The following is a 16,760-nucleotide window of genomic DNA, read 5'->3' as shown; positions in this document are numbered from 1 at the left end:
AGAGATATCTTTATAACATTTCAGAATACCTGGGTAAAGAGACTTCCAAAATTGTTCAGAAATAAAAAGAAACATACCAAGAATAAAAGGCTTTTCAACAACAACTCTATATTCTAGAAAAAAAATGGAACAGAAACTTCAAAATTCTAAGGCAGATTGATTTCAGCCTGATATTCCATAACCAGGCACACACTCTATGTAGTGCGAAGACAGAATAAAGGGTATTCTAGACATGAAAAGACTCAAGACATGCACTTTCCTTGCACCCTTTCTGAGACCCCCACCCCTACATGTGCATTTGCTGCAGTGCGGTCAGACCTCCTACAGCTCATCTCTGCCGTGGTCCCTGCTTCCCGTGGCCTCCCTCCACTCATATGCCTTCTCCTTTCCTCTGTGAGAACCAATCCTACACACTCTTTAAGAGACAGTGCAAACTCAACCTGCTTGAAGCCTGTAGACCACACTCATCTGTAGTGATCTTTCCACCTTTTGGGCCATTTCAGTCTTCAGACTCTTTACTGTGCATTTTGCCACTTTTCTCCATTTTATCTAATGTTAGACTGTGTATGTGTCTGAATTTTCCAATAAGTTTGGACCAGTGTCTTATTCTTTCTTGCATTAATAGTGACAGCAAATCGTGAGTGCTCAATAAACATCTCATATTTACTCAGTTAATTAGGATAATCTGATTCCTAAATAAATTGTCTTTTCGCGATACCATGCCTTTTCTTTTTTTGAAAAACAGACATGCCTTGTTTATTAGAAGACAGGAAGTAAGGAAGTATCTGTATCAAGAGCAAGACAACAGGTGAAATCATATTCCTCAGAAGAAGCAAAAAATTACAATTTTGCAAGCATATCAGGTGATTACAATAAAAGATAAAATTTTTGCAAAGAAAATTATCTTGTTATACAAATATTGTGGACTTTCGTTCAAATGAAAATTATTCAACTCACAAGAATTTATGTATAGGAAAGCCTCCAACTTTACAAGGACAAGAGTAGCTTGGAGCCTCACTTCGTATTATTTTAAATTCAGTAATAACAGTGACTATATTTACCAAACAAATCGTAGATCATGATTGTGAAATCAAGTCAACCTAAGAAAAAAAAAGCATATCATGACACACTCCATGGCAAATGTCCTTTTCTGTTTTTAATTAAAGGATAACACAAGCCGATTCATGCCACGTCTCACTATTATTTTCTAAATTCTATGCAAACAGAACGAGGCTTCAACTGGAGAGAGAGGAATGAAGAACCCTCTTCTGCTTTTGGTCTTTGTAACACTGTCCTCTGCATTTCCTGTAGACCAAAGGATGGAAGGCGATGAAAATCTGCAACTGACTCAGGTACTGTCTCAGTAAATGTCATTCGTGGCTATCCATAAAAATTTCACTTTACTGATTGTCCGAGCACCTAAAAAGACAGCTCATTCTTACCAAAGAGTCCTGAACTTTTTTGTGAGGAGCCAATTTTCCTTTCCTTGGCCCTAAAGACATTAGGAATGGTCGGGGGTGGAGAGTGGCGTGGGCTGGGAGAAAGGCAGGCTATTTAAGCATTGGATACAAGTGAGGAGAGAGTGAGCAGAGAAATGGTTAGCTCTGCAAGAATGGAGATCTCTGTAAAAGCATCTGAAGACCAGCCAGGGGGACCCAACTGTAGTTTGGAGCTCCTTATCCTACATGCAAGAACCCCACACTGCTTTGGAGATTCCCTCTAAAAATCAATCCAGTTCATATTTGATGAAATTACTTAAATGTGATTACATGTTAATAATCATATTTTCTCCATAATTTATTTCAAGGAAACATAAAATGAAAGTAACAGTAAAAATGTGTATGACACAAAATCATTCAACACACAGAAGGCTGCTTTTGTCTGTTAAAGTTTGGGATCCCATAGCTCTATCGGTTTAACCGGTTCTGGTCACACACAGCTCAATGAGCTCTTGGAAACTGAAAAAGAGGGTAACTCTTCTCTTTCCTCTTTGTCTTCTTCCTCTCCCCTTCCTTTCCCTTGTTATTTATTTCTTTTCCCTCCTACTGCCGAAAAAGGATCTTGGAAAGTTTGGTTATCCTGAGATGGAGGTCTGCTCTCCTGTAGTCTGTACCTTTTTTTGTCTTTTCGGTCAGGCATATCTCAACCAGTTCTACTCTCTTGAAATAGAAGGGAGTCATCTTGCTCAAAGCAGTAACAGAAGTCTCATAGATGGCAAAATTCGTGAAATGCAAGCATTCTTTGGATTGACAGTGACTGGAAAACTGGACTCGAACACTCTGGAGATCATGAAGACACCCAGGTGTGGGGTGCCTGACGTGGGTCAGTATGGCTATACTCTCCCCGGGTGGAAGAAGTACAACCTCACCTACAGGTAATGCTTCTACTCTTAATCTAAATGAATGTGAATATTATCTCTAAGAAGCAAAGATAATAATGGCTTATTTTACCCAGCACTTCCTGTGTGCATAGTACTTGATAGGTTTTATTTTTCCCACCCTCTCAAAAAACTTGTGACATAGGCACCCCTGTTATTACCATTTTAAACACAGGAGAAACTGGAAGGAAAAAGAAAAAGCTTGTTTAGCATAGTCCAGTTTGCACAGCTCGTCTCAGCAGACTGGCTCTGCAAATATGCTCTAATCTCTAGCCTCTGCCTTCTCCATAGAAACTCAGGACCAGAACCACTATGGTCTGACTGCAGATGCTTAAAGGTACACTTGAAGTGTGCTCAAGGGAAAATGAGAAAATGAAGTACAACCAGGTCATGTTGGAGACATGTATGAGTTAGATGGTCAAATCTCAGGTGGACCTCAGATATCACAAACAAAGGAGCTGGCTTATCGGCAGAAAGGTGTTGAAGGGTACCTGTGACCTGAGATAGAGGCAGTGGCCTTGACCACTGCTCTAGAGCTCTCCTGGCTGGCCTTAAAAAGTCTAATAGTCCTTCCTTCTTCTTGAGCTTTAGGGGTTGAGGTAAAAGTGGGTTTAGCAAAACAGAATATAAACAAAAGGAAGATCTTTTCCTGAGAAACAAACTCTTTGTGGCTCTCAAGTGAGACTTAATATATGACACATGCATAAAACTGATTTCTATAAGCTGTTTGAGAAAATGAATCTCAGTTCTTTTCAGAATATATGTATCATAGAGTCATATACACAGCAAATCCAAGCATAAAATGAATGATCTTCCACTTAAGATGTGGAAGTCATTTAACCTCTTAGAGCCTCATTTGTCAACGTGTGATAATACTACCTGATGAATAGCACAGATGAAAGTCTGAATTATTAACATATAGCATATGTAAAAGTACCTAATTTGAATGGTAAAGAATTGTACAAATCTAGCGATAGCACCATACCAAAAGTTACTGCACCATGTGATGGATAAGACAGAAAGTATTTTCTTTTCCTAGTATGTGTGTTTCCATGCTTGTATAACAGCCAACTGATATATATCTGTTAATTTGTAAGAATTGTAAACTACACTCCTGATATGGCTCGAGCTGATGTGGATGAGGCTATCCAAAAAGGTTTAGAAGTGTGGAGCAGAGTCACTCCGCTAATATTCACCAAGATTTCCAAAGGGATCGCTGACATCATGATTGCCTTTAGGACCCGAGGTAAGGTTTTCCGCAGAGAAAGCAATATGGCTGTTTTCATCTCGGGAGCTTTGACAAGGCTGATCTTCCCCCTCTGTGACTGTTTCCCAGTCCATGGTTTGTGTCCTCGTTACTTCGACGGCCCCTTGGGAGTCCTCGGCCACGCCTTTCCCCCTGGTCTGGGACTGGGTGGAGACACTCACTTTGATGAGGATGAGAACTGGACCAAGGATGGAGTAGGTGAGCCCAATTTTCTTTATGAACAAAATGTTACTATTCATACAAATCCCTGAAAGGAATAGCTTTGCAATTAGTTGCTTTTTACTTCCCAGTTTCCCTATGATGTTTCATATTCCAGATGACATTGATGAAAGTGTTCAATGTCTATTCAGACAGCTGTGCTTGTATGGTTCAGAGCTTTATCCACACAGCACTTTCATAAAGCCACTAATCCTATTACAATCAGAACATTCTTCCCTTACTCATTTATTCATTCATACATCTGCAATGCCTGAAGGGCCACTACGAGTCTGGAACTATGCAAGGTGTAGTGAAGACCACAAAGTTGTTCCAGAAAAGTTCAGAGTTTCATGATCTTGGGTGATGTATAAGGCCTAGACCCACTCACCACCATAAAAGGCAAAAAGGGCTATGTATTACACCAATGGCAGAGGTCGTCTCTAGCTTGAGGATTGAAAGAAGACTCTGGGAGGTGGTAATTCCAAGCTAGTGATTGAAGGAGGCTATGTGGATACATGGTCCATAGGACGTCCATTTATATACATGAACCTCTTCTAACTCTTGCTTGTCTACCAAAGAATTAGACCCTGGTCTTTATATTTGATTTTTTGTTTTTTCTTTTTGTTTTTTTTTTTTTTTCCATTTATTTTCATTAGTTGGAGGCCAGTCACTCCACATCATTACAGTAGTTCTTGTCATACATTGAAATGAACCAGCCATGGATTTACATGTATTCCCCATCCCGGTCCCCCCTCCCACCTCCCTCTCCACCCCATCCCTCTGGGTCTTCCCAGTGCACCAGGCCCGAGCACTTGTCTCATGCACCCAACCTGGGCTGGTGATCTGTTTCACCCTAGATAATATACATGTTTCAATGCTGTTCTCTTGAAACATCCCACCCTCGCCTTCTCCCAGAGTCCACAAGTCTGTTCTATACATCTGAGTCTCTTTTTCTGTTTTGCATATAGGGTTATCGTTACCATCTTTCTAAAGTCCATATATATGTGTTAGTATACTGTAATGGTCTTTATATTTCTGGCTTACTTCGCTCTGTATAATGGGCTCCAGTTTCATCCATCTCATTAGAACTGATTCAAATGAATTCTTTTTAATGGCTGAGTAATATTCCATGGTGTATATGTACCACAGCTTCCTCATCCATTCCTCTGCTGATGGGCATCTGGGTTGCTTCCATGTCCTGGCTATTATAAACAGTGCTGCGATGAACATTGGGGTTTCTTTAGACCATGGGCAGTGATTTTATTTCTGTTAATAGGCCTCCCTGGCATGAAGAAAAGAGATATTTTATTATGTTTCAAATAAAAAAACAAAACTTTGTTAAAGTGAAAATACATACCTCTAACAAAGGAGCAGTTCAGTAGACTCTCAGTTTCTCCCTAATGTTTTTTTTTTTTTTTTCTATCATTGACCACAGTCATCGTGTTTCTGGTTTCCAGGGTTCCAGGAAAGAGGATGCTGTGGTTTTCTGGTGGGTGGTACGCAAGGCCACAATTCAGTCCTGACCACATAACTCTATGGAGCCTGTGAGTCAGTCATAGTTTCTGCAAAACTGAAAGCCAGTGACTCAAAATGACGCATGGGTTCTCCTTGCTAAGTCTGAGCACGTGATGGAAGTGTTCTTCCAAGAGCTAGGAAACAAAGAGGGGGAAGGACTCCGTGCTGGCTGGACTTCAGGGGGAGTTTGAGTTGGCTGCTGCACTTCCACATGAGGTAACATTACAGCCAGGAAAGTGAAAGAGGTAGGGCGACCCCAGGATCCAAATGACAGGGGAGTTGGAGACTGAGTCCATCTCCCGCTGAGACGTCTTCCAGTGTTTTCCTGGATTTGGCCTAAAGGTCGCATGGATACATCCAGTCAGGCAGGTTAGGAAATACTCTAGTGCTCACTGAAGTCAGAATGACTCCCCTCACTCAGCCAGGCTTTACTTGCATATCTAGAAGCAGAGATTAGTCTCAGGTTTCACTGTCATTCTTTAAAAATATTTATTTATTTATATTTAGCTGTACTGGGTCTTACTTGCAGCAAGTGGGCTCAGTTGTTCCATGGCGTGTGAGATCTTAGTTCCCTGACCAGGAATTGAACTCATTTCCCCTGCACTGCAAGGCAGAGTTTTAACCACTGGACCACCAGAGAAGTCCCCTCATTATCATTTTATCCCCATTAGTTCCAGTTTGTTGCTGTTTGTCGCTAAGTTGTATCCGACTCTTTTGCCACCTGGTTGACGGTAGCCCACCAGGCTCCTCTGTCCATGAGATTCTCCAGGCAAGAGTACTGGAGTGGGTTGCCATGCCCTCGTCCAGGGGATCTTCCCAATGCAGGGATTGAATCCATGTCTCCTGCACTGGCAGGCAGATGCTTCCCACCTGGGAAGCCCATTAATTCCAACACTTAGTGGTAAAAGTACTATTCCCCACACTGCAACTGGCCCCTTGCCAAAGGGGATGTGTGGAATGGATTATGAAAAAATCCAGAGGGTCCTGGGCTCCAAGTTGGCAAAACTTGCCTGAGCAAAGCAGAGGATAAACATAGCACTCCATTAAGTTCTGGGTGGATAGCCAGGCAACAAAACTAAAAAGCGGTGTTCTGTAACTGCTTTATATAATATATTCCCTCAGGGTTGAAATTATTGGCCCTGGAGGATCCCTAATCTTATAACTCTCAGCTTTCTGACCTACATGGGAAAATGTTTTCCTGTTCTCTAATAAAAATGTAAAATCTCAAGTATCTGTAACCTCTAATCAAATGTATTTTTTAAAATAGAAAATTTGGCAATAATGTATAATATATGATTACTTTTTTATGTATATGTGGGCTCTCTTTATGCAAAGGGCACAAAAGTCTTAGTGTAACTCCGTCAAAAGCCATAGATAGCAGTCAATCTGCTAATCCCACTGCTCCCTAAGGGGTTGGAAGTCACTGCACAGTGATATCAGAGAGACTTAAGCACATGGAGAGGGTTTCCTGGGAATCTCCCAAAGTGAGGCTAGTTTCAAACCTGTGTGTGAATGTAAATCCTTCATGCATGCACTGACACCAGGCAACGGAAGCAGACCTCAGAGACCACTGCAGGCGCAGGGCTGGGACGGAGCAGAGCGATGGTCTGTGGCATGGGGGAGCTTGCATGCAGCAAGATGACACAACTTATCTGCAATAAAGGCAGAAAAACCTTGCAAGGCACCAGTCCTTAGCAAACATTCAGAAAGTGTTTGACACTGATAATTATGTTGGTGATTATTAATACTAATGATAATGGTGATGATTAAGTGATTTCTAGGAGAAAAAAAATTCACAAAGGTACTGATGTATAATGCCCAAACTTATCTATTTAGTTGCATCTCCAAGAAGGCAGAAATGAAATCTTTTTTCTACTGTATCATACATCCTATAATATTCAGTACATGAGAAATGTTCTACAAATAATAGTAAATGAAACCTTTCAACAATCCTTTACTCAGAATCTACTCTAATCCACGCTCTGTAATAGAAATGGAATATACAATAGTGTACAAGACACAGACCCTGCTCTCTAGGGGTTTACAGTCTAGATGGTACACTCTATCAAATGGCATTTAAAGTTAGTATGATCAACCTTGGGATAAAAGGAACTATGGTAATGTAATAGGAGCACCTAAAAGAAATTCCAGCCCATATACAGAGGTCAGGGAGGAAGTGACGCCAACTGAGACTTGAAGGCTATGCAGGAATTCTGAAGCAAAGTGGAGTAAAAAGTGTTCTAGACAGGATAACCCGACCAACTCAGGTACTAGAATTGTAATGGAGCAGAAGGCTAAAATGGTGTAGGTTAGAATCCTATACAGAGGGTCTTAGAGACACAGTAAAAGTTTGCACTTCGTTTAGACGATCTGAGTTTCAATTACTTTTTTAAAGAGTCACTTGTCCCATCCCTGTCCAAAAGCACACACAGTGATATTGCTAGCCAGACAAGGGGAGGCAGCAAAAGCCAGAGCAAAAAGCGTGAGAGTCCATGAAATAATTCTTTGCCTTTCCATATTTGTTTTATGCAAACATCACTGGACAAGGCTCCATCACAAAAGGCTCAGCATTTTCCTTAGTATCCATAGGCTTAGCTGCAAGTCCAAGGACAGTCTTTTTTATATTCTTAGGAGCTTACAGACTGTAGGAGAGACAGACAAATAAAAGGGCAATTCCAACCATGCATGGTATGACTTCTGGTGTGGGTAAGTACAGGGTACTACAGTCTTGTCCAGGAGGAGCATCTAACCATCCTTTCATCCAAATAAAAGACTGGATATCCAGCACCCATTACTAAGCTGTTTATCAGTCCCCGGGAAGATGATTAAGACATGGTCTCTGGACTGAAAGGGTGCACACTTAGTGAAAGAAAGAAAGAAAGCAGTACTTATTTGCAAAGACAGAATTAAGCTCAGTCTATAGAAATGGAGAGAGGTGCAATTAAGTCAACGTGGATAGGAGCTGGGGGAAAGAAGTTTCGTAAAGGAGATGATTCTGAAGGGGATTCCTAAGGACTAAGTAGGACAGATGAGTGAAAGGGGGTGAGAAAGGTTATACTCCAGACAAGAAGTGATAGAGATACAAAGACACAGATTAAAAAAAAGCATGGCATAGGTGAGAAATGCAAATGATTCCACATGGCTAGCTCAGGTAAAACGAAAATAAAATATGAAGCTGGGGAAAAAAGCAGGGACTAGTTCGTGGAAGGCCATGTTTAAGTATTTGGACTTGATCCTACAGCCAATGGAGAATCTCTGAAGCATATAAGTAGGGGAAATATGATCACATACAGACACCTAACAACAACCCAAAACTGGTGGCTTTTTTTTTTTCCCCCACTACTATCCATTTTGAGACACCTGTTTTCTGCCATCTGCTTGCTCTGGGGTACATTTCTCCATGATGTGACTAATACCAATTATCAATGTTGAAAAATTTCCCAGATAAATGATGGTTCATATGTTATGACAAGCCTTTTTTTCATTTCTCTCAGTTACTTCCTAATCTCAGATGCAATCATTATCCTGATTGGCTAATATACTCATGTTTTCCCTGTTTTTGTTAAGGATTCAGCTTGTTTCTTGTGGCAGCTCATGAATTTGGTCATTCACTGGGGCTCTCTCACTCCAGTGATCAAACAGCCTTGATGTTCCCAAACTACGTCTCCTTGGATCCTAGCAAATACCCACTTTCTCAGGACGATATCAAAGGAATCCAATCCATCTACGGTGAGCAACAAATCTGAATATATGTGAACTGAAGGCTTTCAGGAAGGAAGTTGAGAAAAATCACTTCTTGAAATATTATTCTGAAGAAAATATTCTCTTGGGAAAGATCTTTCTGTAGGTATTTCCACATGCCTTCTTAACTCACTGAGGTATTTCTTTTCTCATCAAAGGAGGGCCACCTAAGTTACCTGTGAAGCCAAAGGAACCCACTGTACCTCATGCCTGTGACCCCAATTTGACTTTTGATGCTATCACCACTTTCCGCAGAGAAGTAATGTTCTTTAAAGGCAGGTAAACCCATTCCCTTAAACACCTCAACTTCCTGTGAAGTTTTTCTTTTCAGATTTGGGGATAAGGGGGTTGTTGGGATAGTGAGAATGTGTCTTTGCTTTTTGTTTTATAACTGTCTACATAGCTTGAATATTTTACTCTGTGCACATATCTCTTACCTGTTTGATAAATTATTTTTTTAAATGGTACTTATCTGCTTAATTTTTTGAGTAACTGCCATTCCACTTTCCATAGAGGCGGCACCATTTTACATTCCTACCAGTGACAACCAATGTTCCAGTCTCTCCACATCCTCACCAATACTTGTGTTCTGTTTTTCCATCCCTGCTGATGTCACCTCTAGGAGAATGTGTTCTGTGACATTTCTCTCTACCCTCCCAGGTAGAGGTGAGCCGCTCTTTCCTCTGTGATACCATTGTTTTCATTTACACCCCATCCCTTCCCCTATCAGTCATCCAGTCGCTCTTGTCAAGTCCTACTGCACATACATCTATGGTCTATACCCACTCCCTTCTCTCTGTCTGCACCACCATCTCCAGCTCATCCAAGCTACCATCATTTCTCATCTCCTACTCCAGAAGCCTGTTTACTGGCCTGCTTGTTTCTGCTCCCATCTTTCATACATGCAATAGCCAAAGGGATCTCACATTGATAAATTAATTTTTAAATGTTTTAAAGCAAATTTTAAAATTTCCATTGAACCAGAGCCTACTTTCAGTAACCTCTTAGCTAAAATAATACCCCAATCCCAACCATGTCCTGGACCTGGCTTATACCATTTTAGGATCCAATTATTAAATTTTCAAGAATTTTGTAAACTAGCTCATATTGATTTAGTAGCTTGAAATTGGCCTTGGTTGGAGTACCTACACCCTGAAAGTCACCAAATGATAAAAACCAGGTCTTTTTCCCACCTGGAGAGCCAGTTGTGAAATATGCATCAGTGGACCATTCCTCGAAGTTGAATCAACAAAATGTTAGCTGCGGTAGGAAATCTCTTCTCTCACTCTGTAATAACTGCACTTAACTTGCAACATGGTCTGTCAGTTGTGTATACCGTGGCCACACTTTCAGAGCTAAGTGTCAGGACATACACCATCTGACAAGGATATGTGGGCAAAGGGAAAGAATATGTGAAATCAGACTCCTTCCACCCATGACCACGTGGCACTACAGTTCATGGGGTCACAGAGTCAGACACACCTTAACAACTGAACAACAACAGCAGTGACATGCTGTCATACCATGCTCCTAATAGCTGAGGCTGAAAGACCACGTGTCAGGGATGGGTTCCCAGCATGAGAAGAAAAGTGAACTATAAGGACTTTTCAGGTCTTGCTCACAGGCTCAGAGCTTTGCAGTCAGAAAGGAAATCTGAGGAAATATTTAGCAATGACAATAATAACATGTTTTAATTCTAGCAATCAAAACCAGAAATGTTTTCTTAGAATGCTTGGTGTTGGCTTAGAATATTGGGAATTGTTGCTTTGGCAAAAATGAGGTGGCTGAGTATACTGAGAACTGTTAATGAGACTTCCATGAGTGGTTTGCTACTCTAAGCACCCAGCAGAGTGGGCACAAAGGCATGTCCGGACTTTGGCGGTCCAAAGGGTAGGACTGAACTCATAACCACCTAAAATTGCTGAGGAAAATTGTGTTAATGCTATAAATTGTTTGAGGAAAATATCGACCAATTAGATAAAGTCAAGTCTAAGTTTGTAGTGGTTTCATTGAAATAGATACACATAGACTGTATATAAAGTATGGTTTCCTGTCTAACACAGGCACATATGGAGGATCTATTATGACATCACTGACGTTGAATTTGAATTAATCTCTTCATTCTGGCCATCTCTGCCTGCTGATATTCATGCTGCATATGAGAACCCCATCGACAAGATTCTGGTTTTTAAAGGTAACGTTGCCTATCACTATGCCTCTTCTCCTTATGTATGCCTGAACTAGTTAGCAGATACTTTAATTCAAGGAATATAATCTTCATGCATGAGCCAAAAGGACAGGGCTTCCACTCTGACCTTAAGTTCCTATTATAAGAACAACTATCTAAGGATTCTTTCTGGCTATAAAGATAAACACCATCCCAAGTGCACAGGAGAACAGAAACCTGTGTAACAAAAACTAAAAAGTCTTTTTTTCTGCCAAATAAAGTTAACCCATCTCTCTTCTTATATTCCCTTTTTACTAGGGTTGCTCGATGTGGCAAATAAAAATATAAGATGCTTTGAATTTCAGACAAATAAAAAATAACTTTTTAGTTTAAGTGTGTCCATTGTAATATTTTGGATATATGTATACCAAAAATTAGTCACTGTTTACTTGAAATTCAGATTCAGATTCAATTGGTATCTTATATTCAATCTAGCAAGCCTGCTTTTCAGGTGGATTTTATCAGATTACTTGCCTTTGAGAACACGAGGGTATGGAAATTTAGGAGAACAAATATACTCGACGGTTTTGTCAGAATTAGAAAAGAATCAATATAATGAACTCAACTGACCAGGGTATGCATACTATTAACTACGAAAGTGAGAGTGAAAGTGTTAGTGGCCCAGTCGTGTCTGACTCTGTGTGACCCCATGGACTGTAGCCTGCCAGGCTTCACTGTCCATGAAATTCTCCAGGCAAGAATCCTGGAGCAGGTAGCCATTTCCTAGGTATATATTATTTGTGTAGTATTAATGATATTTAAGTAGCTAAAGAATGCGGTAAGAATAAATGAAGACACAAGATAACTAAATCTTTAAGATTTGAACCTGAAAGGAACTAGGAATCTAATTATTTTCAAACTTCTTAAGATGCCTGTTTCTCCCTTTAGGAAATAAATCAGAAAATACTGACTCTCCCTCTCATCCTAGATGACAACTTCTGGGTGATCAGAGGATATGCTGTCTTACCGGATTATCCCAAATCCATCTATACTCTTGGCTTTCCAAGACGTGTAAAGAAAATTGATGCAGCTGTGTGTGACCACAGCACAAGAAAGACCTACTTCTTTGTGGGCATTTGGTGCTGGAGGTAAGTTTGCTGACAATTGGACCCTTGTTTTATTCTGGAGAAAAATAGCCACAAAGCATCACTTTAACACGGTCTTCCAAAAGTGTATTCACCAAACAAAAGAATGTTTCAGTCAGGTCAAAGATCTTTCTCCAGCTTATAAAAATAAAGAGGGTGGGATGTTTCAAGAGAACAGCATCGAAACATGCATATTATCTATGGTGAAACAGATCACCAGCCCAGGTTGGATGCATGAGACAAGTGCTCAGGCCTGGTGCACTGGGAAGACCCAGAGGGATTGGGTAGAGAGGGAGGTGGGAGGGGGGATCGGGATGGGGAATACATGTAAATCCATGGCTGATTCATGTCAGTGTATGACAAAACCCGCTACAATATTGTAAAGTAATTAGCCTCCAACTAATAAAAATGAATGAAAAAAAAAATTTTTGTAAAGATAAAATAATAAGACTGGTGGTGCCAACCAAGCTGCCAGTGACAAACATATTCAGTCAAAATCGTTGAAACTCTGGAAAGAGTCCTTTGATTTAACAGTTCCTCAGAATAGTATTGATCTGACAAATTATGTGGCTTTTTTCCCTCATAATTCCTTGTTTTCAAGACACTGTCAGTGATCTGACTGAACATACTCTTAGCCATTTTTTAACTATTGATCCAACTAGTTTTCTTCCAATAGGGCTACTCTTTTTATACATCTTTTCTTGACTCCAAGTTGTGCAGTAAAAAAATTAATCCTCTCCCGTTGAAGCAAAGGTCCCCTGAAAACCTTTCAAATCCATGTCTCCAGGTATGATGAAGTGACCCAAACCATGGACAAAGGGTACCCACGGAGAGTGGTAAAGTACTTCCCAGGAATTGGTCTCCGAGTGGATGCTGCTTTCCAACACAAAGGTAAGCATCAGCACCTGACTATTAGGATACTTAGAAGACTTTACTGACTGTGAAAGAATTCAGCATGAAAACTTAAATGTTTCCATTTTAATGTCATTTTACTGCTTTGAGTACATGTAATAATAAACTTTGAGGAACTTATCAAAATTGAATAGTAAGTTCTGAGTTATGTTCTCTGACATACAAATTCAAAACTATGCAAAAGTTACCAAAATTATCACTGATCATAGATGTCTGATAAAGATACCCCTGAAGAGTTTTAAGTGTGGAACAATGACTGAGCATCTGAACAGTGATTCTCAAGCCTCAATGTATATAGCATATACACAGTTTAGGATTTGTGTATGAAGCAACACGGAGAAGGCAATGGCACCCCACTCCAGTACTCTTGCCTGGAAAATCCCATGGAGGGAGGAGCCTGCCAGACTGCAGTCCATGGGTCGCTAAGAGTCGGATACGACTGAGCTACTTCACTTTCACTTTTCACTTTCCTGCGTTGGAGAAGGAAATGGCAACCCACTCCAGTGTTCTTGTCTGGAGAATCCCAGGGACGGGGGAGCCTGGTGGGCTGCCGTCTATGGGGTCGCACAGAGTCAGACACGACTGAAGCGACTTAGCAGCAGCAGCAGTAGCATGAAGTGACAAGTTCCTTAGAGTTTCTGAGGCAGTAGGATTGTGGGTAAGATCCAGGAATCTACAGTTTTAAAAGAACCTCAGGCAAATTAATGAATCAGTCCAGCTACTATATCTTCAAAGACAACAAAGCAGACCATGGAGTAAGCAGAAGTCTAGAGATATTTTTGAGTATCGCCATCTTTTACCAGTGAAATCTAACACGGAACCTCAGAACTTAAAACAGATCAACCAGAGCAGCTCTAGGAAAATGAAATAGGGCCCAAGGCCATACTCACAGAGGCCTCTTTCTCCCCCTCACTGAGACATTGTTTGAAAATCTAGTTTGAGACCCTCTGGTATAAACTACATCCCCTTGAAATTCATGTTTCATACCTTGGCTTTTTCCTCAGGGAAATAAAAGTAATATTTTTTATGTGACTGGGTAAAGTAAAATGTATGTATATAGTTACATATTTATTTTCTCTCCATATCATGTTCAATTATTGTATTCTACATTCATAAAATTGAAAAGTATGGAACAATTATACAGTTGCATAAGATAACTAATCATGATTCTCTCTCTCTAGGATTCTTCTATTTCTTCCGTAGATCAAAACAATTTGAATATGATCCTATGGCAAAGACCGTTACCCGAATAATGAAAACCAATACTTGGCTTCGGTGTAAAGAACTGTTAAATTCATCATCTGATTTTACTATCAGTGAGGAAAAAGTACATTCAGGAGTGGAGATGTTTCATTATAAAAATTTAAATTTTCTTATTTTTAGTATTGTTCACATGATGAACAAAATCTACAGTTACCAATAAATTCATAGACCTAATATAAACCTCAAGAGATCTTTTAATCTGAACTCTGCTTCAAATTAGAACAGAACTGTTCTTTAACGTCAAGTCACCAGGCCTAGTTATAAATATCTATTGAATGAAGAGTGAAACAGCTATTTTGAGCTGCCTGATTCTTTTTACAGGAAATTATGTATAAACAAAACTCTCACTGGACTTTAAGCATATTTTATGTTTTGTAGACTTGAAGAAGTAAGCTCTGTGTCTTATAATAACAAAATACTGAAAACATTTATTAAACCAATCTTTATTTAGCATTCTATTTTGTCTGGACATTTGGAGTTGGAGAGGCTCAATAAACTGCAACCCACATCCCTACCCATGTTTTGAATCTACTGAGAAATATACAGTTGGGAGAGTATAATACCACCTTTATTACTGAAAAGCTTATGCTAGAGAATGTATCTGTGGATGAGCAATCTTCCTGATATCAAATTCTAGAGTGAGACATACTTACTCACATGTCATGGGAAGAACTGGAAAGCACCCTGCCTCCCCAAGGAAAAGTCAGCTACCTGCAGACTGCAAGGAGCCCAAAGAGAAAGAAGTGAGGATGGAGGTACATGTACCTAGTTTCTGCTCCCAAATTCACAAATCAAATAAGCTATTCTGCCTCCCGAAGAGAGGAGTGAGAACCTAGAGAGATGCAGGAAGTGCTCCACTACAAATGACCCCCCAACAATTCAGAAACTAGCAGGAGTAGGCAAGTAATGTTCCCTCCAACCCTCACCCTCCAAGCAGAGACCATTGAACCATTCCTCAGAAAGTTTACAAGCAAGTTTTGTGCACACTGTCCTCATATATCATATACAAGAAATGTGGAAATTTCTTGTGTTTCCTGTGTATATGGGTCATGTGTGTTCAGTCGTGTCTAACTCTTCACAACCCGGTGGACTGTAGCCCACCAGGCTCCTCTGTCCATGGGATTTTCCAGGCAAGAATACTGGATTAGGTTGCCATTTCCTTCTCCAGTTTATGGGTCATCTGTCCTTATACCTATTGGTAGAAAGTTCCTGTCCTCTGTTATACCATGTGCATGTTGGGCTTCTAAATTCTTGTGGTTAAGTTTTGCCTTTACATCCTTATAGCTAAATGCTTAGCAAAGCTCTACACAAGTTTTGTGACCCAAAAGATGGGTGGTTGTCAGTTGAATCTGATTAGGTGATAAATTGCGTAGGTGTCAATTGATAGAAAGTGAGAGCAGAAAATCTCAGGAATTCCTACAGCTGGCCCTCCAACTCACACACATTTCCTAAAAGAATGGGGTGTTCTTTTATCCCAAAGAAAAAAGTAGTTGCATATTTGAAACAGTAAGTTTTAAGAAGTACAGGTTAATACCTAGCATATAGGAGATAGTAGGTCAGTCTTTGGAAAAAAAAAAAATAGTGCTGGAATAATCAAATATCCAAACACATAAAAAACTTAGATTAACTCACACTGTTCACAAAAATTTACTAAAAATGGGCCATAGACCTCTAAATAGAAGAATTAAAAATATAAAGCTTCTAGAAGAAAATATTTTTAAAATGTTGTAGCTTTGGATTAAGCAAAGATTTTTAGATTTTTCAATAGGGGACATAAAAAGTGTGAGCCATAAAAGAAAAATTGGTGAATTGAACTTCATGAACATTCAAAAACTTTGCTTTTGAAAAAAAAAGAATGAAATACCACACATTGGGAGAAAATATTTTCAAAACATGTGATAAAGTACTTATATCCTGAATATGTAAATAATTCTTACAACTCAAAAATAAGAGGACAAACAGCTCAATTTTTTCAATGGCTAAAATATTTGCTATGAGTGGCAAATAAACACATGGAAAGATATTCAACATCTCAATCATTAGGAAAATGCTAATTAAAACCACAGTAGGATACTACTACATATCTACCAGAATGGTTAAAATTTAAGACTGAAGATACCAAATGTTGACAAGATGCAGAGTAACTGGAACACTCTTAGAGTGTTGGTGAGAGTG

At 39.8% G+C, this 16,760-nt stretch overlaps 1 protein-coding gene across 3 annotated transcripts; it reads left to right on the top strand.

Moving 5' to 3' along the window:
• Positions 1-1,171: 1,171 nt before the first annotated feature.
• MMP27 (matrix metallopeptidase 27) lies at positions 1,172-15,079 on the top strand. Of its 3 annotated transcripts, XM_020883407.2 has the most exons (10): positions 1,172-1,352; positions 2,136-2,374; positions 3,475-3,623; positions 3,714-3,842; positions 8,925-9,086; positions 9,257-9,377; positions 11,162-11,292; positions 12,254-12,413; positions 13,198-13,301; positions 14,504-15,079. In XM_020883407.2, the coding sequence occupies exons 1-10, from the start codon at positions 1,254-1,256 to the stop codon at positions 14,743-14,745; spliced, it is 1,536 nt and encodes a 511-aa protein (XP_020739066.2). In that variant the 5' UTR covers positions 1,172-1,253; the 3' UTR covers positions 14,746-15,079. The 3 variants fall into 3 exon arrangements, with proteins under 3 accessions (XP_020739066.2, XP_020739065.2, XP_020739067.2); XM_020883406.2 differs by having other exon boundaries at positions 1,260-2,374; XM_020883408.2 differs by lacking the exon at positions 3,714-3,842 and having other exon boundaries at positions 1,260-2,374.
• Positions 15,080-16,760: the final 1,681 nt, after the last annotated feature.

This window comes from Odocoileus virginianus, chromosome 10 (genome assembly GCF_023699985.2).
Source record: "Odocoileus virginianus isolate 20LAN1187 ecotype Illinois chromosome 10, Ovbor_1.2, whole genome shotgun sequence".
In the NCBI taxonomy this organism is placed as follows: domain Eukaryota; kingdom Metazoa; phylum Chordata; class Mammalia; order Artiodactyla; family Cervidae; genus Odocoileus; species Odocoileus virginianus.
This window is presented reverse-complemented; position numbering and strand designations above follow the sequence as displayed.

Bases quoted from the DNA above. Each gene is read 5' to 3' on its own strand.
- MMP27 (XM_020883406.2), top strand. From the start codon at position 1,944: ATGAGCTCTTGGAAACTGAAAAAGAGGGTAACTCTTCTCTTTCCTCTT. The intron at 9,378-11,161 runs GTAAACCCATTC...TGTCTAACACAG, and splicing joins GTAATGTTCTTTAAAGGCAG to GCACATATGGAGGATCTATT. The intron at 11,293-12,253 runs GTAACGTTGCCT...CTCTCATCCTAG, and splicing joins CAAGATTCTGGTTTTTAAAG to ATGACAACTTCTGGGTGATC.